General features: G+C 38.7%; 1 protein-coding gene across 1 annotated transcript in view; it reads left to right on the plus strand.

Annotated features, from left to right (window-relative positions):
• Positions 1-26,172, plus strand: part of HECW2 (HECT, C2 and WW domain containing E3 ubiquitin protein ligase 2) — a 328,392-nt gene that overhangs the window by 112,279 nt on the left and 189,941 nt on the right. Inside the window, exons 4-7 of the mRNA XM_006878743.1 lie at positions 4,099-4,174; positions 16,937-17,106; positions 20,084-20,226; positions 25,814-25,914. Coding sequence (XP_006878805.1) covers positions 4,099-4,174; positions 16,937-17,106; positions 20,084-20,226; positions 25,814-25,914 — 490 coding nt within the window. The remainder of the gene's footprint in view (positions 1-4,098; positions 4,175-16,936; positions 17,107-20,083; positions 20,227-25,813; positions 25,915-26,172) is intronic.

The raw sequence follows: 26,172 nt of genomic DNA on the forward strand, positions 1-26,172 counted from the left end.
TTATAGCATAAGATCTTTATAATCTTGTGCATATGTATGAGTATGTAAAATTCTAGATTTTTGCATTTTTAAAATGCTTCTTAGATGGGTTAGTTGGTTAGATTAACTCCCTGAAGTGCAGGTCCTAATCTACTGCTGGTGCCATTTGAACCTGTCCCTAGAGACTTACCCAAAGCTTTCTGTAATACCTGTGCATTGAATAGTCTTTTTATTTATTTATTTAGCAGATGCTTAGTGAGTGCCAAATAGTGTTAGGCATTCTACTCACTGCCTAGAGAGAAAATACCAAACACAGCCCTTACAAGACTATTATGTGCAGGCATCAATTCAGTGACATTGGGTATGGTTTTTTCCCCTCATTGACCTTTTGGGAGATTTATCAATCCAGTGCACATTTGTCTATAAGTTAGAGTGAAGTGCAGCTGAGAGAACCCATAATGGGGAAATTTACCCTAGTCAGTAAGATGAGGACAACTTCTTTGAAGTAGACATGTTTGAGGGGCAATCTGAAGGATGAGTGAAGTGGCATAAGGTGAAGAGAGACAGAAGGAACATTTCAGAGAAAGAGAATGCATTTTCATATTCTCCTTATATCAGAATTATGTTTACATAATATGGAATATGAATAGATAGCCCACATTTACTTATAAGGCTTTGATGATCACAAAAATAAAGTTTTAGTTGATTTTTTTTTAAAAGGTATCAAACTAGAAAAGTGCAGCTATTTATAATAAAGCCTTTGAAGGCTTAACTGTGTGTGAAATGAGACAGCAGCTCCCAGACTTGATTAAGCATATTCCAGAGTCAGGTTTTCTGAGACTTGAGCCTCTTCAATATCCAGATGTCACAAAAGACAGTGGGAGTTTCCAGCCTGCTGGACATTGATCGTGTTCTATTGATTTTGCATTGAGGGCCCTCTGTCAAAGCCAGTGGGTAGTTTAGAGAATTAATTTGCTTCAAACAGGTATGAGAGCTCTTTAAAAGCTTCATGGATGCACCACTGAGAATCAGAATGCTTTTGGATCAGACAGACTAATGGAATTGGCGGTCAGTAGATATCTGACTGAGCTGAGGACATTTGCCTCTGTATATGAAACTGTGACTCTGTGTCTCATAGGCCATTACTGAGTGAGAGAGGACTGTGTGTCTGGAACAGCACAGTGGTGACAGAGTATGTGTGTTTAGTTATTGGTGATCAGCGCTAATACCCACAAGGCTCATTTAGTGGCATTCTTCCACAACCAGATACCAAAAACAGGCTGAGAACAAGTCACTGTCATGGGGAAGGAATTAAGTTGCCAACTTAAATGGTCTCTTTTCGCACATTTTTTTAAAAGAAAATTTTTTCTTTTATGCCGGTTTACTTACAAAGTTCGGATACAATGTTTTTCACACCAGATCTTTCCCATTTCCTTTACCTACCCCTCTCTCTGCCCATCAAAGTGCATGACCCCATGATTACCCCCACTTCCCATCCTCACCCCTCTGCTCCTTCCCCCCCCCAGATCCTCATATATGTTTTACTATTTATCTTTCTGTTTCTACAATAATGATCTTATACAGCATTTGTCCTTATGAGACTGAATTCATTCCTTAGCAGAATGCTCTCCATACCCTCTTAGGTAGTGATTTTCACAACCATTGCTCCTGCATGCTACAGTGAGTCAAGCATTTTTTAAAAAGATGGTTTCTATGTCATTTTTGTTTTGATACCACTATTATTCATGAAAGTACATGGTGTTACATGTCTTAGACTCTTGGAAGAGGAACTTCTTAAGCTTTAGGGGCAGATGAAGGCTGCCATCACTCACGACCATGTACTTCTCAACATTTAGTGGACTGTGTTGCATCTGAATTTTCTTGGAATGAATGTATGGAATGAGTTTATGGAAAAAAAGAAAAACCTCTCTCTGTAAACAGCGAGTACAGATATCTCCAACGCCCCTGTATATAGTTGTAATGTTTTATCTTTCTTGGCTTTATTGGAAAGGATAATAACCTAGAATTACTTGAAAATTATCTCAGATAAGCATTTTACCAGTGTGATGGAGAAGGACAATGTTTGTCAGCAGATTCTTTGAGAATTGTTTCAGGATTGCTTTTTACCAGCTAGTGAATCACATTTTAAGAAAGAATTAGAAGGTGTGTATTTTGGTTTTCACACTTCATGATAATATTTTGAGTAGGTTTTAAAAGAAGGTAGATGGTGACTCTTTTTGTGTTTAACTCCTTTGACACAAGCATCCATTTTGGCTCTTTTCTGGTTCAGTCCAGGTTTGCCAGTTATCTGGCTGCACCCAGGCTACAGGAAGGGCAGGTTGCTAAGTGTCTGTCTCAGTTGTAGTCTGTCCTGTCTCACTGTCCACACTCTGAATCTGGGGAAGCAGGACGAGATAGTTACAGCCACCACTTATCTGACTGGTTTGTGGCTCTCTATGTTCCCGCTCACTGATGATGATAAGTCAGAGACTGTAACTTATATGACAAAATAAAAATAAAAATCAGTGTTGTGAAGTTGATTTTGACTTATGGTGATCCCCACATATTGTGGAGGGTTTCCAGTGCCTGCAGTCTTAAGGAAAGGGTCTTTGGTAGCACAGACATTTAGATGCTTGACTACTAGCTGAAAAGTTGGAAGTTTGAAACCACTTACAGGCCCGTCAAAAGATAAGATCGGTGACTTGCTTCAGAAAGGTCACAGTTGTGAAAACACAGTGGAGTTTTGGCATTGAGCTTTGAATTTGCTTTTTCAGTCCAGCAGTTAAAAGTAGAGAAGGGAATAGAAATTTCTGTTCCCAAAACTTGATGAGTTTCTATTGGAAATTTTTACCTTTACATGTATTATCTCCTGGAGGCATAAGACTTTTGAGGTAGTATGATGAGTATGCAGTTGGATACCATAGAAGAGTTATAACCAAGACTTTAGAATTAAAATGTAATGTTTCTCTTCTCAATTCTTCAGACTATAATCTGCCTAATTCTAGCCCTTGTGTTGCTATGATCATCTTTTCTCCTGCTACACTCCTTCCCAGTGTTCCATAGACTGTAGAGTAGTTGTATGTAAATTGAAATAAAGGCCTAACTCTGCTCTGTTTTTGATAAATTACTAGTTTTAAGTAAGATGGCATTTAATTGAAAGCTTTTAGGACAAGTTATCAGCACAGTGACTCTCCAAATTTACTTTGTCACTGCTTACAATAGCATATGTCATATGCCTACAGAACAACACAGCAAACACCTGCAAGCAGGAAAGGACACTCGTGTGGTCACTCAGAAATATTTGTCAAGAACGGAGCATTCTACATAGAGGAAGAATCTGACGTAAAGCAACAATTTCGTGTATTTTAGGTTTTCTTAAATTATCTGAAGACAAGTTTGGTTTTATTTTTAAACATAAGAAAATGTTTGAATGTATAATAGTAATACATTTACATTTGGTGGCCTAGTGTTAAGAAGCTGCACTGCAGTTCCAAAGGTATGTGGTTTGAATCTGCCAGCTGTTTCATGGATGAAGGGTGGCTAGTCACCTCTCATGTGATTAACTGCCTATGAAAACCCACTGCAGCAGGGACAGCTATGAGTCGATTTAAACTCAGTGGTATAGAATTATAACAGCATAACAACTTGGGAATTTGGTGGCCTAATGGATAAAGAATTGCACAGCCAATAAGAAGGCATGCAGTTCAAATCCACCGGTTGCTTCAAGGGAGAAAGAGAGGCAGTCTCCTCCCAAGCAATTCACGTTTTCTGAAAACTTGCTGGAGGGTCAGTTATGAGCAGGTTCCAACTTGACAATATGTAACGGCATAACAAACACATCAGTTATATACTTAGCAAAGGATAAAATGCATCAAGACAGTTGCTTTCTCTTCAGGAAGGTTAGAATCTCAAATTGCTTGATTACATGTCAGATTAAATTTAAGAACGACTCTCTGGCCTTTGAGGGCTGTTGTGTCCCAGTTCCAATATTTAGAAGTGATAAGGCCCAATTTTACAGTTGATACAATGACCATCTTTATGTGGGGTCATGCGTGGTTCTGTAGGAGGTGTGGGAAGTAGCAGCACACTCCTATGAAATAACTTGCTTTTCTTCTTCAGATGGGGGCAGAAGGCATGGAAGGAGGTGCTTCTGGAAGCCAGCATTCTCGGAAACTTGTTAGCTTTACACTGACAGGTAAGCATGCCTTTAAATATGACATCCAGTTTCAAAGTGTGTAATTTCACAATCGTGGAGAATCGCGTCTTTTTACAGATTCCATATATGTGTGAGCTAGGGAATATTTTGTTTTTATTTTAATATGAATTAAGAAATTATTTTTTCTACCAAGTTTCCTATGTGATCTGTATTATTATCTATAATATTATATCTTTAATCTATATTATATTATCTGTATATGTACAGGTTATTTTTAAAAAGTGCACTGTCATGTAACATGTGCTAGTTCCTTATATTCCTTGTATTAGAAGCAATTTAGCTAGAGAAAGGGTGGCTTAGGTGGAGAAAGGTTTTAAGTTAATGATTTCATCTTGCTCAGATCCACAGTAACACTCTTGACACCAGCAGTCAGGAAATCAAAAGACAAACTATATTGGGAAAATCTGCTGTCAAGGATCTCTCTAGAGTGCTAAAGAGCAATAGTATTAGTCAAAAGACTAAGGTGCACCTGTTCTAAGCCATGGTCTTCTCAGTTCCTTACTATGATGGCAGACAAAGAATTGATACTTTTGAGTTGTGGTATTGGAGAAGAGTGTTGAACATGCCATAAACTGCCAAGAGAATAAACAGGTCTGCCCCAGAGAAAGTGAAAGCAGGGTGCTCCTTACAAGCAAAGGTGGTGAAACTTTATGTCACATACTTTGTCATATTGTCACGAGAGGCCAGTCTTTGGAGAAAGACATCATATTTTAAAGGATAGAGGGTCAGTGCAAAAGAGGAAGACCCTTGAATAAATGAATTGACACGATGACTGTGGCAGTGGGGCCATGAGTATTGATGATGGTGAAGTTGACTCAAGATAGGGCAGGGTTCAGAGTCATTGTTCATATGGTCACCATGAGTCATACTCAGATCAATACCACATAACAACAGCACCAACAACAACAGCGGCAGAGAGTTGTGCTGCCAACCGAAATCACTCAGTTTGAATACAACAGCTGCTTCACAGAAGAAAGACGGCAATCTCCTCCCATGTGATTCACCGCTTCTGAAAACCCACTGGAGGGTCAGCTATGGATCAGTTCTAACTCAAAGGTACAATATCATCACCATAAAGGAAATAAGCCAAAAGATACTTCTGTTTCTGTAAAGAAATATATATTGGAGAGTCAATAAAACAGTTTTTCTTGGTTCTTGCTTTTTTTCTAGTTAGTAAAATATACAAATTGTGGGTGTATTATACACTTGAACAGTGTGCTTTCAAGTTATAAATTGGGACCAATTTGTGGCCTAGAACATCATTTTGAGGAGGTCTGGTGACTGCTAACTGAAGATTGCCAGTTAGAAGCCACACAGAAACTTTATATCTGTTTTCAGAAAGATGACAGACAGCCTAGAAAATCGTATTGGGCTATTCTGCTCTGTTACACAGAATGGCTGTGAGCTGGAAATTGACTACATGGCAGCTGACAATAAAAGAATCAGTTTAGTTGCTCAGGATTACCAATTGAAAAACAAGAGACTAATGGAAAAGAACCATTTATATATGAATATATTAATGCATGTCTATAGATTTATTTCTTTATTTTTCAATCTGGGTATTTATTTGTATATCAATAAGGAGAAATGTTTTTACAAACATCAGTTTACCAATTAAAAAATATATATACACAACACATGTGTGTGTATAATAAATTGGGGTGTAAGCTTAATTTTACATGTAGGGAATCTTTTATAAGACAAAGAAATTTTTAAAACCACTAATTAAGAAATAATTGCAATAAAGTAAAAAAATATTCTAATAAAATCAGTATTTGAAATGGAGTTTTAAAAACCAACACAATGCATAGGAAGATTCCTAGTGGCACAGTGCTTACATGCTCAGCTATGACTCAACAAGTTGCAGGTTCAAATTCACCCACTACTCCAAAAGAAAAAGATGTGGCAGTTACTTCTGTAAAGATCACAACAGCCTTGTGAGTTGTAAAGAGTCAGAATCAACTCCATACCATGCACCAGTAATGCTACGAAAGTCTAACAGAACTGTCACTCTGAGATGCTTTGTTTTCATTTTTCCATAGATGTTGTGCTTCTAAAATTTAAATTAGATCTACTTTTCTTGATTGAAAAAAAATGTCTACAGTGAAAATAGACTTTCTCAAGAAAGAAAAGACTTGATCTGAAGACGTTTGCACAGTGCATAATTCCCACATGTCATATTACTTGAAACAATGAAAAAAAGGTCACTGTACTTCGTTGCTATTCTGTTAGTTCTGAATTTCTTTGTTGTTGTATGTTTCTTCTCCCTTCATGGGAGAGTGCTTTTTCTTGTTTGTGTCAGTTCCCTGGTGAATCTCAGAGGTTATAAACAGGTGGCTTCCATTTCAAGTTTGGCCAGTCATTGCATTTTGTTTAGGACCCTTCGGACTTCAAAATTGTCTAGTTATTGTTTTGTTTCTTTTATTATTTTTATTTTATATTAATTTGTATATAGAATGCTTATACATTGTGTTTTATTTATATACTCTGTGTTTTCCCACATCCTTTCATTCACAATGTGTTTAATATGATAATTCCCAACCATATATTGTGTTTTGTAAAATTAGTCATAATTGATCTATGACCACTATAACCCCATCTTTTTCAGGTCTCCACTGCAGCTTTCCTAATTCCTTCACTTCCTCCCTCTGTCTACCCAACTTTGCAACCTCATGATTCCTTTCCCCTTCTCATTCTCAGTCCTCCTCCTCCCTCCTCTTCCCCCTTTGGACTTTTGTGCACATCTTACTAGTTACCTTCTATTTTTACAATAATGGTCTTTTGCACTATTTATCATTATGAGACTGAGTTGGTTCACTCAGCATAATGCTCGCCAGCCTCTTTCATGTTATGTAGTATTTTAGAAGGACATTTACGAATAGCATTGCCTGCGTTACTACTTCTCTAAATTTATTCCTTATATGAAAACACTTCACATTGTGGCCAACATACTAAACTCTCACAGTCTGGAGGGCTGGCACATAGAGAAATCTCTGATCACATAGTAAAGAACAATTAGCTGAGAAAATGTATAATTTGGCCATATCATAAGTTTCTTTGCTTGTTGCTCTTGAGTCAGATCATTGCTCTTCACTTTCAAGTAATAAAATACTCATTCTAACCCAATAATCGATATTCTTCTTCTTCTTCTTCTTTTTGTTTTTGCTCTGGAGAGATGCTGTTAATTCACCATGATAAAGTGACTATCTGGAACTTCAAAATTCTATACATTTTCTTTAAAAAGTAGGCTTTGAGACACAACCAAACTCTTCTTTGTTAAATAAGACTTCTGACATTCCACACTTACGCATGGAAAGGCAAGGTGCCTAACATGTGTGTTTCCTTCCTCTGTGACAGAACATTTATAGATAGTGTAGAAATGGCCAAAAATTATAGGCATTGAAAACAGTTTTATTGGATAATTATCAAAACCAAAACAAGCACACTGCTGTCAGGACAGTTCCAACTCATAGTGACCCTCCATTATGTTTTTGAGGCTGTCAGTCTTTATAGGAGGAGATTACCTACCTTTCTTCAGGGAGCATATGGTACTTCACCCTCTACAACTAAAGCAAAAACCAGGTTTTACATCTTTAGGTATGGAGAAAGGATATAATCCTGATTCACACCTTTCTTAATTTTAAACCATGTAGTGTTCCCCTGCTTTGTTTGCTTAACAGCTTCTTGGTCTTGATAAAAATGTCACATGAGCACACATTAAGTGTTCTGGCATTCCCATTCTTCTCAGTGTTAGCCATAACTTGTTAGGATCGACAGTCATATATATGCCTTTGCATAGTCAATAAAACACAAATAGACAGTCTTCTAGTATTCTCTGCTTTCAGCCAGAATCCATCTCCATGAGCAATGATATCCCTGATACCTCTTCTAAACCCAGCTTGAACTTTTGGCAGTACTATATGTACTGTTCTAACTGGTCTTGGATTATTTCTTTAAGCAATATTTTGCTTACATGTGATATTAATACTATTGTTTGATCATTTCCACATTCTATTGGCTCATCTTTCTTGGGAATGGGAACAAATATGGATCTCTTCCAGTCAATTGGCCAAGCAGCTGTTCTGCAAATTTCCTGGCGTAGACTGGTAATAATGTCCAGGCTGCATCTGTTTGTTGAAATATGTCAATTGATATCCCATTGATTGGAGCCTTTTTTTTTCCTGTTAGTGCCTTAAGTGAAGCTTGCACTTCTTCCTTCATTACCATTGGTTCTTGATCATATTGTACTTCCTGAACTGTTTCATGTCGACCAATTCTTTTTTGATACAGTAACTCTGTGTATTTTATCTATCTTTAATACTTCCTGGATCATTCAAGAGTATGCCCATGGCATCTGTCAGTATTGCAGCTTGAGGCTTGAATTTGATTTTCAGTTCTTTTAGTTTGATAAACGCCAAATAAATTCTTCCCTTCTTATTCGCCAATTCCACCTCTCTGCACATTCTGTTACAATACTTTGCTTTGTCTTTTCTTGCTACCCTTTGAAATCTGTTCATCTCTTTACTTCAGCATCTTTTCCCATTGTTTTAGCTTCTTGACACACTAGTGCAATTTTCAGGCTCTTCTGACAACAATTATGTGTTTTTTCTTTCTCTTCTCTTCATGGATGATATCCTTGATGACAACTGGTCTTAGATCATTGATGTTCAGTGCTTCAAACCTATTCTTAAGATGATTTTTAAATTCAGGTGGGATAAGCTAAGATCATATTTTGGTCCTTGTGGTCTTGTTTTCATTTTCTTCAGCCTCAGTTTGAACTTGCATATGAGTAATGGCTGATTGACTTCGCAGTCAGCACTTCAGACAGCACCTGGTTTTGACTGCTGTTAATGAGCTTCTCCAGTGATTCCTTTCACAGATGTAATCAATCTGATTCCTATGCAGTTCATCAGGAGAGGTCCACTTGTAAAGTTATTGTTTGTGATTTTTTTATAAAAGGTATTTTTCATGAATAACAGAATAAATATTTCGATCATTCCTATTCTGGCCTCATTTCCAGCAACAACTCCATACTGTCCAACTACCAGTCCTTCATTGTTCCCATTGTTCAGTCACAGTTTTTACTAACATAACTTGATTTCATGTTTGGTCAATTTCTGACTGCAAAATTTTATAAAAATCATCAGTTTCTTCCTCTTTGGCTTTAGCTATTGAAGCATATATTTTAATAGTTGCTGTTGTTAAGTGCCATCGAGTCATAGATGACTCATATCGACCCTATGAACAAAAGACCAGAACACTTGTATAACTTTCATCATTTCTTTAAGTTCATACTTTCCAGAGACAAGCTATTTCAGAAGTGGATTCTACTCCTGCTTCCACGCCTGTTTTAATCTGAGAGCTCCACCACATGCTGTCCACCCTAAGATGACATTTGACACATCAGTGTCACAGTGCATTACAGCAACCACGAGTTACCTTGTAACACCAAATGGACAGACCAGTGCTATACGACTTGGAAGAATGTTTGGCCAAAACCAATTAAAACCAGGCCTGAGAGCCACAGATTAAAATCACCTACCTCTGGCGTGGTAGCAAAACTTTCTATCCTCCAGGTCCGCAGAGCTCTCTCTATGACACAGAAATTCTGTGAACAATAGCCCTTGCCCTGTCCTATGCCATCCTCTCAATCTCAGACATGCTCGAGCCCATTGTTACAGTCACCATATCAATCCATCGTGATGAAGATCTTCTTTTCCTCTCGGACCTTCTTCTTCTCTCAGCATGATGTCATTTCCCAAGGATTGGAACCCTAACTGTTGTGAAGTATCATTGAGTCATAGACAAGTCTTAACAACCCTATGAACAAAAAACCTGAACACTTGTATAACTTTCATCATTTCTCTAAGTTCATAGAATTTTAGTAGTAGTATTAGTATTAACAGGTCTTCCTTGTGTACATCACTTCCTTGTGTCCTATAACTCACACCATTATATTTCAGGATAGAACTTGAAACTGTCTTTTTTTAAAATTTTTTTTAAACTGTCTTTTTAGCTATGAATGCAAAACCATTCTTCCTATGTTTTTTTATTCCTGGCATAGTATATCATGTGATTGTCCAATGCCAGTCCATCTTATTTTACTAATACCTAGAATGTCAGTTGTTTATGCATTCCATTTAATTTCTTATAACTTTTAGTTTTCCAACATTCATATTTCATACATTCCAGCTGCTAGAGGATGTTTGTAGCTGCTTCTTTTCATTTTGATTGACTTCCAGTTGGCGGTCGACCTCTTATCTGGCAATTAGAATATAAAAAAGACAAAAGGGAAAAGCAGGAAGCAAAAATGAGATGAGTTAAAGGTATCTGGGCGGTCCGATAAAAAGGAATTGATAGTTTATTATATTTAGTAATGAAGATTTATTCACTCATTGTCCTACTGTGAAAAAATCAAGCATCGGTATTATTCGAGCCAGGACGTCTTTGGTCTCAGTGGCTTAATCTTCTGGTAAAATGTCCTTTAGCTCAAAGGGATGTTTTGCTTGAATGACATAGGTCTGCTGAACTTTGCAAGTGCCATTTTTCTACATGTTTTTCCTCATTGACTCAAGAAAAACCCTTTGTTCAGAAATACATTTAATATTTAAAGAATTTCATTTTCTTTGAGGCTCAGATAAACATAATCAGAAGAGGCAAGAATAAAACTGTGTAAATTCCATTTTCCTCTTAAAATGACTTTATGTTAAGTAAAACCAAGTGGAAAATGTAGCACGATTATGCTGAAAGTGAAATGTAAATGTTGTGTTAATAATGACCACATAGTTTATGGAGAGCCAGAAATGGGGCCTCAAAGGTTAATGAGATCACATTAGCTCCTAGGAAGTGTCTGTCTAGTTCATTGCCCATCTTCCTGTTCTCTGGAAAAAAAATAAATACAATCTTCCTATATTTCATATAGTGATCTTCCCACAAGGTCTTTACTAGCTTATTCAGCCGCTCCCTCTGGCTTCTTTAGACCTGATCTGCTTTATCACATGTGTCTGGCCACAAGTTCCTGTGTGTCACCACTGAGCCCCTAAAACCAGTTTCTTCCTGAGGAATATGCTTCACTGGGTAATTCTTGGCCAGTGCTGCCCTTCTTAGGATGACCTTGTATTTTAGCAATGACAATTGGAATAGCTGTGGAAATGGACTGTAATTTGCAGTCACTGTGCAGAGTACAGGCAGTCTAGTAGAGTTGTGCATTGTGTCTTGAGGGCCTGCACGGTTAGCAGTTTAGAGCCACTAGGAACTGCAAGGGAGAAAGATGGACAGTCAACTCTCAGAAACCTGTTGAAGGTCATTATGAGTAGGCAATGACTAGACAACAGTGGGGTTTTTTAATTTGATGAATAGAGTTTAGGAACCCTGATAGCATAGTAGGTTTAGTGCTGGCCCAGTAACTGAAAGGTGAGCCGTTTAAACCTCCTAGCTGCTTCACTTGGGAGAAAGATGAGGCAGTCTTCTTCTAGTACAATTTACACTCTCTGCCATTAGTCAGAATTTACTTGACGGCAGTGGGTAACAGAATTTATGACGGTTCAGTTTCACAGTAGTTGAAGGTCTGTGTTTTGGTTTTTTTCCATCCACTGGGCCACCATAACTCCTTTAATTAACTAGATTTAAAAAAAATTTTTTTAAATTAATTTCAGTGAACATCTACAGATTTTGGAATTCCATTCTTTCATTGTTGCACTTTTCTCCCTGCCCTTCCCCCCTCCACCCCCACCAGTTCGCTCTTCTCCTTGAAAAGCAAAAGAAAAACTCCTTCACTGGTACACAACTCCCCCCACCGCACACCCCCATCCCCACCCCCACCCCAAATACACTCCACTCTGCAACCCTCATTCCCAACTCTTATGATAATCATAATGCCCTAAAATATATTAATTTTAAACTATTCTCTCCCTCATCGGCCACAATGCAGTAAACATAATTTATCCAGTTTCTCTTAGTCTTACCCCCACCCCGATGTCAGCATCATTCTACAACAGTGGCACCATATAGTATTTGTCCGTTTGTGACTGAGATATTTCACTCAACATAATGTCCTCCATGGTCACCCATTTTGAATAATATTGCATGAGTTCCTTGTTTTTCAATGCAGCCTAGTATCCCATTGTGTGAATATACCACAGCTTCTCTATCCATTCATTTGCTGATGGGCACTTAGGTTGCTTCCAACTCTTTGCTATAGTGAACAAAGCCGCGATAAACATGGGTGTGCATATTATCTGCTTAGATGTCAGTTATGGCCTCTTTAGGTTATATTCCCAGTAGTGGAATTGCTGGATCAAATGGTATCTCTATTTGCAACTTTTTGAGAAAGCGCCACACCGCTTTCCACAGTGGTTGCACCATTTTACACTCCACCAATAGTGAATAAGGGTTCCAATCTCTCCACAGCCTCGCCAGCATTTGTTGCTTGCTGTTCTGTTAAATTTTGCTAGTCTTACTGGAGTGAGATGTTATCTGTGTTATTAACAGGAAGGTTGGAGGTACAGACTTACCAACTACTGTTGTTGTTGTTGTTGTTATGTGCCGTCGAGTTGTTTGTGACTCATAGCGACCCTATGTACAACAGCCCTAAACCCTGCTCGATCATGTGCCAATCTCATTGCCTCTGACACACCCATCCCGATTACCCCAGTCACTGAAGCAATCCACCTCGTAGAGGGTCTTCCCCTCCTGTGCTGTCCCTCCACTCTGCCCAGCATGATGTCCCTCTCTAAAGACCTGTCTCTCCTTACAACATGTCCAAAGTATGTCAGGCGAAGCCCCAGAATCCTTGCCTCCAAGGAGCAGCCTGGTTTAACCCTCTCTAGGATGAATCTATTTGTTTTCTTGGCAGTCCATGGTACATTCAATACTCTTCTCTAGCACCACAGCTCAAAGGCGTCAATTCTCCTACTATCCTCCCTAGTCATTGTCCAACTCTCTGATGCATAACAAGTGATTGCAAAAACCATGGCCTGTATCAGGCGCACCTTAGTCTTCAGAGAGACACCGTTGCTCTTGAGTACTTTAGAGAGGTCCCTAACTGCAGACTTTCCCATCGCAATACGTTTTTTGATTTCCTGGCTACTGGTGCCAAGAGTGTTGACTGTGGAGCCGAGCAAACTGAAGCTGTGAACAATCTCAATCTCTTCACCATCCATCCTGATGCTACTGATTGGTCCAGTGGTGAGAATTTTTGTCTTCTTGACATTGAGCCTCAGTCCATACTGAAGGCTGCAGTCCTTGACCCTCCGCAGCAAGTGCATGAGGTCCTCCTCAGTTTCAGTGAGCAGGGTTGTGTCATCTGCATAACACAGATTGTTGATAGATCTTCCATCAATCCTAATGCCACGCTTCTCCTCATAGAGCCCAGCCTCTCGGATAATCTGCTCTGCATACAGGTTGAAAAGGTATGGAGACAGGGCACATCCCTGGCGTACACCCTTCCCAATTTTGGACCATGCAGTGTTACCCTGTTCTGTTCTGACAACTGCCTCTTGGTCCAAGTATAGGTTTCACATTAGCACGATTAAATGTTCTGGGATTCCCATTCTTCTCAGAGTCAGCCACAGTTTGTTATGATCCACACAGTCAAATGCCTTATCATAGTCAATGAAACACAGATAGACATTCCTCTGGTACTCCCTGCTTTCAGCTAAGATCCATCTAACATCAGCTACAATATCCCTAGTACCATGACCCCTTCTAAACCCAGCCTGTACTTCTGGCAATTCTCTGCTGATGTACGGTTCCAGTCGTTTTTGGATAATCTTCAGTAGAATCTTGCTTGCATGTGAAATCAATTATAGCTATCATTGTGAAAGTATGTCATCAGCCACTTTGTTCCTCATGCATTTATATCCCGCCACTTTAGATAGCCAATTTCTGATTTGCCCATCCCTATTATACCAGAACTCTGAGGATACAAGCATGTTCCTTTCTCTGAAGAATCTCCTATTCCAGTTAAAAGTTTTTGTATTTGCATCCAAGGGAGCTCTGGTGGCCTAGTGGCAAAAAGTTGTGCTGCAGTCCCAAGGGTATGAGGTTCAAGGACACCAGCTGCTCCACAGGAGAACGATGGACAGTTTCCTCATGTATAATTAACTGCCTCTGAAAACTCACTGGAGAGTCAGCTATGGGTCCGTTCTGACTTGACAATACAAAGCAACATTTGCATCCGTAAGCATAAGTCCAGTCATTGTAGCCATCAACACTAGATCACAGCATGGAGTATCTCCTTGGGTTCAAGCCATCAAAGGCTACGTCCAAATGGACATCATTGCAAACTCAGGAATCCACACTCTTCCCGTGTCCCAGACTAACTGGTCCCTTCACTTGGTCTTAATCCCCACATGGGGCCAAGTCAATAAGATGAGGTTTCACATGACTTCTTGTTTTCCAAAGTCAGCAACCTTTTTGAGATTATCCATGTGTATGCTTGGTCGACAATGCTGATGGAACCTGCCCAGCCTGGTTCTTCATTGGTGAATGCCTCTTAATTCCACTCTGGTGGATCCAGGTGGTCACCACAAGTGAGCGTACTCACCAGCTCTCTTTAACTTCAAGTCCTGGAAAGGGGCATTACCGTGCCTCAAAAGCCAGCCTGTTTGTTCTTTTTAAAAGGTTAAAATATCTTCCTCCACCCCCCCACCCACCATGCAAAAAATATTCCAAGAAAAAATCTATTCAAATGCACATTTCCTGGGAGGGGTTTACTCCCCCGCCCAGCCCCATAAGTCCCATACTGTTTAATCTACTGCTTTCAACAAGCATTTTTTTCTCCCGACAAATCTCCCCTTTTTATTATCCAATTAGTCTCATGGCAGATTACACACTTTTAAGATTTACAACATCTAGTAATCATTTATATCATACATCTTTTAACATTATATCAGCAAATACTTATTTATACAATATTATCTTAACATTACTATATGAGCAACAGAAACCACCTTAAAAATACTCATAAAGTTAAGTCAACAAAAACTTTTAACACATAACCTTTCAGGGAATTATGAGTGTCCACCCTCAGACCATTTTACCCATACATGCACATATGATCTGGAGCCTATGTCCTGTCTCAAGCCAAAAGCCTCTTTTACATTTTTCTTTAAATTTAACCCAAACTCCTAATTTTTTTACAAAATTTCACTTTTCCATGAGTTGGAGCCAGCACATTGAATCCCACCACTTTTGACAGCAACTGTAAAAAGGATCAGGGCCACCTGGGCTGTATCATTTCTGACCTTATCAACTTCACAGGGGGAAATCATCTCCACCCACAGCATAATTAGCACAAAACTATGAGTTTAGATTTGTCACCCATGCTCTCATGCCTCTTCCTACTCATCTCAACAGCAGTTTTACTGATTTACTGGGTCTAAAATCCACAGACCACATATTTGGGAAGTAAAAGGTTATAATTCAGATTAATAACAGAATACAGTCAAGACAGCTCCCAAAATGTGCACACAGGCATCTCAGCCTCAAACCTCATGGTTTCCCAGTGCTCAGTCCTGCCAATATTGGCTTTGCTCCTCCAATTTTCCAACACAGTTATCAGGCCTTTCAGTAATGGGTTTCCACCCAATTGTCAAACACAGTTCTTAGTCCTGTCACTATTGACTTCCCTCCACCCCCCAAGTCCCATCTCAGCTCTCCAGATCAGTCATCATATTGCTGCTTTCCCAAAGTATGTTGTACATTTCACCATGTGAGGGGAGATTCTCATCTCTGGCTGGGAGAAGAGTTCTCTCTTGGAGTGGGGAAAGTCTCCATCTCTGTAGCAAGAGCTCTTCAACTCATTGGCAAGACTAGCCAATCCCCTTGTAGATTGTTGAGACTGACCAATCTCCTTGTGGATAGGCCTTACCATTCTCCTTGTGGATAGGCCAGCACGAGCCATTTGTACAGTCCCACACACCCACATTAAAGTGGCTACAGAAATAATGGCTAGAGAAGTCATAGTGAAAGATAATCTTCATACTCACACAATGTGGACAAATAGCTAGTAAATCTGAGTGACGCTGAGCAAATATTCTAAGTTACTCTACAGACTATAGGGAAAACAATCATGTGCTTATTTAAAATAGCAAGTAACATTCAAATTTTTAAAATACGTTCCTATCTACAATTTTTCAGATTTATGGTATATATTTGACATTTTAAATCTAATACAAAGGACTGTTCACTCTGGGGTTTCACAGTAACATCAGTAGACTGCTTTGAACTCCACTTGGACATTCCTCAATGAAACTTAATTTCAACCCATTTCATTATGTTAGTCGAAGACTTATGAGGGAACATACTGGCTTCCTTTTGTTAATAAAATATTTACTACTAACAATTACACAATCTGGAATGTTGCATATCAAACTGCAGTTGTCCTAGGAGAAATTGATGAAAATGCATATGTTGGAATAAAATTATACTCAGGAAAAGTTGGAGGAGGAATGTGAGACAGTGATAAAGAAAGGTATAGCTTCATTCGATGTACTTGTAGAAAATTCTGGATAATTCCAGAGACCCTTCTGCTGGAATTATTGTCTAACTCAGTTCCTCTCACTTAACTAAGAAGTGGCATGTGAATATCCTTGTTAAGGTTTTACAGATTCAGTTCTGCTTAGAGCCACCTGTGTGATAATTGAAAAATAGTCAATGAGCTTGTTGTTCTAAACAGGATATTTTGTTCTCATTTTCCTTGCTACCTTCTTTTTCCCTCTTCTCTCTGTCTCTTTAAAGATCTTAGGGCAGTTGGACTAAAGAAAGGCATGTTCTTCAATCCTGATCCGTATCTTAAGATGTCCATCCAGCCAGGTAAGAAGAGCAGTTTCCCCACCTGTGCCCACCATGGTCAGGAGAGAAGATCTACTATCATCAGTAATACCACTAATCCAATATGGCACCGAGAGGTAAGGGGGTTTCTGTATTTGGTGGTTAGAAAGTCTGCCACCTAAATCTCTTTCCTCTTCCCTAAACTTCTTTGGTTCTTTATGGATGTGGATAAGATGGCTGAAATCTCTGGGAATTCTGTTAGGAATAGGGTGCAGTGGAAATGAGAGATTCCTTGCAAGCCAGGATGGAATGAAATGAGTAAAATGAGAGAAGTGCTCACTTCAAGGGCATCACTTTAAAAGTGAAAAGGCATCAGAAATTCAGTAATCAAGATTAGTCACATTTTATTCTACCATAAAAGTAACACAGAAGATCTATGACGGTAAAATACATAAATATTAATTATCAGATCCGTTGCAGGAAGCTGTTGAGCCATATTGGAGTCTAGGGTAAAAGAAAAAGGGGAAAAAAATCAGTAATACTGGTGACCTAGTGGTAAGAAGCTGCACTGCCATACCAAAGGCACACAGTTTGAATCCACCAGCTATTCTGCCAAAAAAGAATGGGCATTCTCCTCTCATGCAGTTTACTGCCTTTGAAAACTTACTGGAGGGTCAGCTATGGATCGGTTCTGACTCTATGCCATACAACAAAAACAACAATCTCTATGTATTTAGAACTTTGATATTTTTCAGGAGCAATTAAAAATGTTTTATTCCCTAAGGTCTTTGGTAAGTGTTTTATACATTTCTAGATTTCTGTTGATTTTACAAGCCATTCAAGCTGTCTTTATCTCCAGTGAAGCCAGAATGCATTTATTTTACTTCCACCAGTGGTTTTTTTTTTCTGATACAATTATCTCTTTTAATGAGATAATGGCAAAAATATCACATTTTATAACCAGAAAAAAATTAAAGTAAACAGAAGATGCTTCCCTTTCCCTAATCTCTGTGTAATACCAATATCAGCATATCAGCAAAGAATAATTAAAAACAATAGAAATTCTAGCTTAATTCCATTATACCCTAAATTATTTTAAATCTTTTTTTTTTCCCACCAGTGGTTTTTAATGTACTATATAAGTAAAACCAAGAAAAGAGTTTTATCACTAGGCTTGTCTAAGGCCTAAAGCCAAAGAAAGACTCTATTTTATTATTATTATTGTTATTATTAATTTTAATGAAAATTTACAGAAACTTTGGATTTCCTTTCATTCATTGTTGCACTTTTCTCCCTGCCCACTGCCTCCCCCCACCCAGTTCCCTCTTCTTTTTGAAAAGTAAAAGAAAAATTTTTTCATTTTTACACAGTCCCTCCCCCCAGTCCATTCCACTATGCAGCCTTCATTCTGGAATCCTGTCATGACAATAATACCTAATCATATTTCCCTTTTCATAGATTAATTTTAGAGTGTTACTGTGTAAACCTATATTGGCAAATGAGTTACACAGTTGATTAATTGATACCCTGAATGTTTAAAGACAACATTGTATTCTGTCAGTGTTAGAGGAATATTGAATAGAGGTTATTCTAGGTCTGTAAAACCAATTAGAGAAAAGATGTGACTCGTTGAAGTGTTCCCAGTATCTCAGCCTAAAGGGTAAAAAAAGTTGCATTATGGTATATTCTGATTTTATGGCAATGTGTTTGCTTTTGTAAGGAGCTGTGAGAATTTCTGTAGTGCATAATATGTCAAGGTGCCAACCAAAAGATTGTCTGTTTGAACCCACTAGCCACTCAGAAGATAAAACATGGTTCTCCTGTAAAGATGGACAGCTTCGGGAACCTAAAGGCAGGTTGCTATGAGTAGGTTAAGTATTTTGGTTAAGGAGTCCTGGTGGCACTATGGTTAAGCTCTCAATTGCAAACCAGAGAGTCTCAGTTTTAACTTACCATGTGCTTTGTGGAAGAAAGATGAAGCCGTCTGCTGCTGTGGAGATTATAGGCATAGAAACCTTATGACAAGGAGGTGTTTTGGTTTTTTGCGTTTGTTTTGTGTTGTTTTGTTTTGGTTTTTGTGGGTTTGCTTGTTGTTGTTTTTTCTGTCTGGCAATGTTCCTGTGAGTCAGAATTCACTCAGGGGCAATGGATTTGTTTTTTGAGTTTTATCTTAAGTGTAAATCTAACTAGACTTACTCACAATCACCATGGCAGCATGAATACATTCAAGGAAGGAATGAAGTGAATTAGGTGAGATTCTGATCCCTCTACTACTTATTTTGAGATACCCATCTCTAAAAAGAACTCTTTATACTTATAAAGAGAAGATGAAGATAATACTTGTGAAAGTCTTTGTAAGTGGGTAAGACTTTGTTTTATGTCTATATATATGTAAAGCTTTTTGTATTTGGTATATTTTTAAGGTGTAATTGATTTCCTGTATTTTATTCAAATAACACACACTTTAAATGGTTTTTTAATGCTCAACCCAATTTAAAGCCAGAACAACAAGCCTATGTTAACCTCAACCTTGCATTTTTTATACCAGAAGAAATTATCCCCATTCAAATGACATAATTTCATTTAAACTGTCTTATTTTAAAATTATCACATAAACAAAGCACAGTATTCCATAAATACTCTGACTTTTACCACTAAGTGAGGAAGTATTTTAAATTATGTTTTGAAACTTCTAATTCCGGTGATATCAAGTATTAAAATTATGGTTAATCAGTTTGTTTAATTCTAAACTATCCAATCATAAGATACCAAATTTCAGAGCTTAATATATAATGAATATAGTATGTATTGAAATTATATTATGCATAATTTAACATTTAATAACATCTCAAACAGTTGAACCTGGAAGGGATGGGGGATTGGTTGATGGATGATTGATAATTCTTCTTTGGCAATACAGATCCTTATCTAATAATTGTGAATATTCATGATTCCAAGTGAGGAAAGGACTAAAAATAGCTGCAGATATTCCTAGCAGTGTGCACTCCGTGTTCTTAGAATTTAAAGAGATGGCATTTTCTCTATTAACCAAATATCATGTTATTAGTCTTTCTTTTGAATTAACATACGTGGGCTTTGATTTTTGTTTTCCAGAAATACTCCTTTTTTGCACTTCTGACTGATGTCTTAGAGATTGAAATTAAAGACAAATTTGCCAAGAGCCGCCCTATCATCAAGCGTTTTCTGGGGAAACTAACCATCCCAGTCCAGAGGCTCCTGGAGCGACAGGCCATTGGGTAAGCAGTCCTTCCTTTCAGGAACAGTGCTAAATGAGCAATTGAAATGATACTCGTAGTCCCAGCATTTTTCTTACTGATGAAAATGGTAGCATACACTTTTAAAAAAGGGAAGTCCATTTATGATTATTATTATTATTATTATGTACCATCAAGTTGGAACCAACTCACAGCTTACCCTCCAGTGGATTTTCAGAGGTAGTAAATCACCCAGGAAGAGACGACCCATCTTTGTCCCATGGGGCAACTGGTTGATTTGAACCTCATTCCTTTGGGTTGGCTGCACAACTCCTTACCCCTATTATCAGAGCTCTTACTGGTCACTCTAAAGAATTATGGAGCAGGCGTACTAAATCCTACAGGGTTGCCATGAATTTAAATCAATGTGATGGGTTTGGTGTTATTCTTATTGAAGAGTGCTAGGGGGAAAAAGTAGTTTTATTTGGGTGCCTTTTTGTTGTTATCTGGAGTTTTTCCAAGATGTTCCTACCAGTGTCAGATCTCAGAGTATTAAATTGTTTTTTCATATTTTTAAATAGTATTGTAAAACTTTCTTCCTGGAGCAGAAAAAAAGTGCAAGGTTGACAACTATCTTAACTCACTAATCCTCACTGCAGAAAAATCAAGACATTGTTGTTTGCTGCTGGAAAGGAGCTTGGTACTTGAAAGGAGCTCTAGGGTCTATGGGAGTGTTGTAGTGGCGCTCCTAGACACAAAGCTCTTGTAAAGATCTGGACACCTGTGTAACTGCTAATCATAGATGTCATGCAAACTGGAAAGAAATCCAGCATGAATTCATAAATTCATTCAGACAAAAGAACTTTCATCACTAATTTTAAGAAGTGATTCCATCTTTTTCTAAGTTGTGAATTAAGTAGAAATCATTGCATGCTTCTATACCTTAGTGTCAGTATTGTATGTATTTTTACATGGTCAGTACAGACAAATGCAGTCACACTAGCTCTGTGAAGTGCCATTGAAGCAGCATACTGCTTTGTAATTTTTCAGTGTAGTAACACAGAAGGAACATGTGGTATTGGTGCTAGTAGTAGCATTAGCAACAGGAATAGTAGTAGTTGTAGCAGCAGCAGCAGCAGGAGCAGCAATAATAATCACCTGAGTGGCTGGGCGCTTACTGTTTATAGGGAGTTACGTACATGACATGAACTCTCAGTAATCCTCTGTGGTAGGTCCTGCAATTCTGCCATTTCAGGATGAGGATTCGGAAATTAGAAAGTAACTAATGCAGCTGGAATTTTGAGTTCCTTTCCAGCTCCTGTAGAAACCTGGCTTCTCTGCTACAAGTTAAGGATTTACAGTTATGGAGGATCAGTTAATCTCACTGGCTGAGAAGGGCCGATCATTGGCATTCACTCTGCAACTAATAAACTATTTCCCTTGAATGAGTCATGATATATTCTTGAGTATTAGTCTCCTCATCTGAAAAGAAGGCATTTCAGACAGCTGTTATCTAGATCTGAAACTTGGAGATTGTCATGGATTCTAATTCTCTATCCAAGGTAATAGATTTTTGTGATTGAGCTAGCCCATGCGATGCAGAAATATTGTGCAGAAATTCTAACATCCTTATTTATCTGATAATAGTTGGAAATGCTCAATTATTGTTAAGAATTACAATTTATTCCTTCTTGTGGTGATAACATACCGTTAGGCATTTTTTAAATTACTTTTAAGGTTTGTAGAAAGTGAAAGATTATAGAGAGTGAGCATTAACTTTTGGAAATATATATGTATCATTTTTGTTTAACTATAATTTGCATAATCTTTGTAGTACTTGTTAGAACTGTGAAGTTATATATAGCAGAAAGAAGGATCGGGGCGGGAGGAGGGAGAACCTTGTTAGTGGGAAGGTGTTGGTTACTTGCTGGCTTCTCCCTTAGTCTGTCAGAGACCTGGACAGCTAGAAAATTGCTGGGTATGATGTCATGTGTACAGAGAGGAAGTCTGACATTGATTCACAAAACAGCAGAACTGTGAAATACTTCATCATAAGTAAATTGAAAGTATTGGTTGATAGAATACCTAGGGACTGGTTTTATTAAATTAAAAAGATACATATTAGCTTGTCAACTTTTGGCATATGCATAGATATTTCTATCTTTTACTGCTTTTCATCACGTGTTTTATGCGTCTTGAAAAATGCTAAGTTTTGTGTATTTGGTGGTCTCCGAATTAGTTGAAGTTTTACTGGGTGAACTTTTATAGCACAGCTAACCCTCCTCATTAATATCCTATGCTGAGACTATCTGTTAAAATATGACAGACTTTTTTTTTCTCAAAACTTCCTCACCTCCCCCTCCTTTGTCTGTTCCTCTGGTTTTATCAGTGACTTGGGCAGTGAGAGTGTTGGGCCACTTATTCCTCATAGTCAGGTATCAGCGGGAGGCAGGGCTGAAGATGAGACCACTAGATGAGATGAACCCTGGACAGGCCTTCGGTAAAGGACAAAACTCTGGACTTGGAATCCATGAATAGCTTCAATTTTTCTGTATTTAAGTTGCATATCTTGTTAGTTTATTAATGAACAGCATTAATACCATCAAGTCAGAACACATTCATAGCTGACCCTTCAGTGGATTTCCAGAGGCAGTTAATAAGCACGAGAGGAGATTGCCTGTCTTTCTCTAATTTTTTCCCCCCTAAGAAAAGAGTCTGCAACAAAACTGTATTTGGGTGCCTACAATTCGTCAAGCACAGTGTTGGTCGTTGGAAATATGCTCGTGAACAAAACAAACTCATGGGCCCCCGCCCCTTACCCATCTTATCAAAACGTGATTCTAAGCTAAAACCCACGACTTTTATAAAGACTCATCATTAACACTGATAACTTTCAAATGGAGGTGTGTCAGTTTATTTATTTTTTTTTTGCAAATAAATACATAATGGTGGTTATTATTCAAGGATAGTCTGATTTGAGAGCTGGATGGGAATTAGCAAAGTTGCCAGGAAGTCATTCCACAAGCCAAAATAATGTATATATTCATGGATTACGGGAAAATATTGAAACCTTTGCATGTCAGGCACTATCTAGGTGCTAGGAGTACACTTTTACTGTCACTGAATCAGAACCCACTTATACATGACCCTCTGGTGTGGCTTTGGAGGCTGTAAATCACACAGGAAGAGAATGCCCAATACCTGCGACATTATCAGAGCTGAGAGTACACAGGTGAGGGGGAATATAACAGTAGGTGCTTACTTAATGTTATTTGAATACTGGGATGGAAAAACATCTCTACTTTGAAAACTAAAACTTGCTGCTGTTGAATTCATTCTGATTCACAGTAACCCCTCCATGGATTTTGAGACTGTAAATTGTAATGGGAGGAAACGGGCATATTCTCCTGTGGAGATGGATTTGAAATAGTTCAAGACTCGTGGTATTTGTGTTAGCAGCACAGCTCTATGTGGACCATAGAGCGCCCTCGAAGCGTTTAACTACCTTGTGTAATAGGAAGCTTTGGTGTCCTAGTAAGTAAAGCCTTTTGTTGCCAACCCAGAACCGGCAATTCAAATCCAGCAGCTGCTCTGTAGGAGAAAGATGGGCAATGTCCTCCTGTAAGAGTCAAAGCCTCTAAAGACCCGTTGGAGGGTCAACTATGATTTGATTCCAACTTGACAGCAGTGAGTTTGCGTTTTTGGTGCTTTATAATGTTTAATAGGCCCAGTAATAAAGTGGTTAAAGGTTAAGTGGCTAACCTTTAAAAGGTCAGCAGTTTGAGCTTAACAGGCACTCCACAAGAGGAAGATGGGCTAGTCTCCATCCATAAAGATTTCAGTCTTGGAAGCCAAGTACGGGAATTCTACTCTACTCTAGAGGGTTGCTATAAGTGAGTCAGAGTCAGAGTCAGCTAAGAGGCAGTAAATCTTGAGTTTCACGATGCTCAGTCGGTGTTTCTCTGAGAAGTTCAGCTGGCATGGCCCCATAGATTTCTAACTCAGAGGCCTCAGTCTCCAGTGGTTGGAATCCACTTGTGGCTCTGCAGGAGAACATTCTCCTTCTGTTACAATTTACAGCCTTGGAAATCTAATTGCGGGTTGCTGTAAATCCAAATGGATTAGATGGCAGTGAGTGATATCTTCCTTTGTGCAAGAAGTCTATTTTGTTATGTCAGTTGAAGTAGAAACAGCATTATTAGCAGCCACATTAGAGGAGCAGCGATAAATGTATGTCTTTAATATGCATGCCCAGGACTATTGAGAACAAAGGACAATGAGGTCGGGACCCGTGAATGCAGAGCTGGGGCTCCTGCCACACATGGAGCTGTGTTCTCCTTCCGGTCTGTCACTGGCCACTTATCTGACCTGGCCACACTGCTTAGCCTCCCTTGGTTTTCTCCTCTCGAAAGTGGGACAAGAGGAGTAGTAAGATGATTCCCAGAATGGTCTTAAAATATACTCGACACATTCACTCAATTTGGAAGGAAAAATATTTTTAAATTATCAAGAAAACCTGTCAGAATTATAACACTAGGAAAGAAATAGGTAAAAGAATCAATCTCATTGTTTGATAAAATCTTGCTGTGAAGTTAAAAGATTTCATCAGGAATATATTAAAAGAAATTAAAAAAATATAAAGGAAATGATCTTATAAATTTCGTTCTGAAATGGCCAGTAGAGGGCACTGAGAGAGCAGAGATAGTGCAATGTGGTATTAGCACTTTGATTATTTTCCTTAATGAAGAATAAATCGTTGGATTCTGAACAAAAGCCACTTGCATACATGCAAATAATATTGTTACATTTAAATAAACCCCGGGGTGGAATTGACAGACTAATCCATCTTGGAGTAGGCTGGCATCCTGTGCCGGGTCAGTGACTGGGCAGATCTGGCCTAAACCCCCTTACCCCAAACTCAACTTTCCCTCAGATGTGGCCTCTTGCCGCCAGTGCAGCACAAGTCTGGTTTCTCTAATATTCTGTCAGGATTATCCACCCACAGTGCACCCAATAATGAAATGCTAGGTCAGGCTCAGGAGGGGAAGGAGAGGTTAGGTAGACTTCTCCTCACAGGACTGGGGCTTGAGCATAGGGCTGTTACTGTGCTATCTGCTCCTTAGTCCTGCTCACTAGTTCTCAGTACCTCCAGGTGTACAGCCCTCCTGCTGGAATAATCCTTTGCTTTAAGGGTCCTTTGAAACCAGAACTCTGTTATGCTAAATGCTCAGGAGCCAAGTCCCCTGTATTTTTACACCTCAGTCACACAACACCTTAAACTAGCTTATACGACTCTATGGTGAACTTCAGATTGCTTTATCCCCATCACCCTTACCAGTGACAGAGCCAATCAGTGGCTTCTGAACAACTGTATTATTTTATTAGATGTGACATTTTCTGCTTCTACTAACAAATTTCCAGGAACACACATGATTCTCTTTTACCTCCAGGTTTTTGTAAGTCTTAAATTTATGCAAGTGAATGGATATCATTTATTGGATTATAAACTGCTTGAGCCTTTCATTTCCAGTACTGGTGTGTCTGGTAGCTGGGGTGAGAAGTGGTCTGGGAGGAAGGTGAAGGTGGGCACAGGTGGAAGAAGGATGAGAGAACCTTTCTCCTCTTACAGAGATCAGATGCTCAGCTACAACCTTGGCAGGAGGCTCCCAGCCGACCACGTGAGTGGGTACCTCCAGTTTAAAGTGGAGGTTACGTCTTCTGTTCACGAAGGTGAGATGTCTGGAAATCCCACTGTAGGGGAAAACATGAACTCTTACTCTAATTTTCGGTTTACCTTTGACTAGGGTGGAATTTGTGTCCTATTCTGAGAATTAAATAGCTGTCATTGATTACTAGCTTGTGCTTTCCAAGCAGATATGAAGAGCCTATTTATTTAAAAAATATATATCTACACACACACAACACACACACACACACACACACACACATACATAGAGAGCCCATTTGTTAAAACATATATCTTATTTA

This window comes from Elephantulus edwardii, unplaced genomic scaffold (assembly GCF_000299155.1).
Source record: "Elephantulus edwardii isolate Elephantulus edwardi_28Jun2011 unplaced genomic scaffold, EleEdw1.0 scaffold00001, whole genome shotgun sequence".
Classification (NCBI taxonomy): Eukaryota; Metazoa; Chordata; class Mammalia; order Macroscelidea; family Macroscelididae; genus Elephantulus; species Elephantulus edwardii.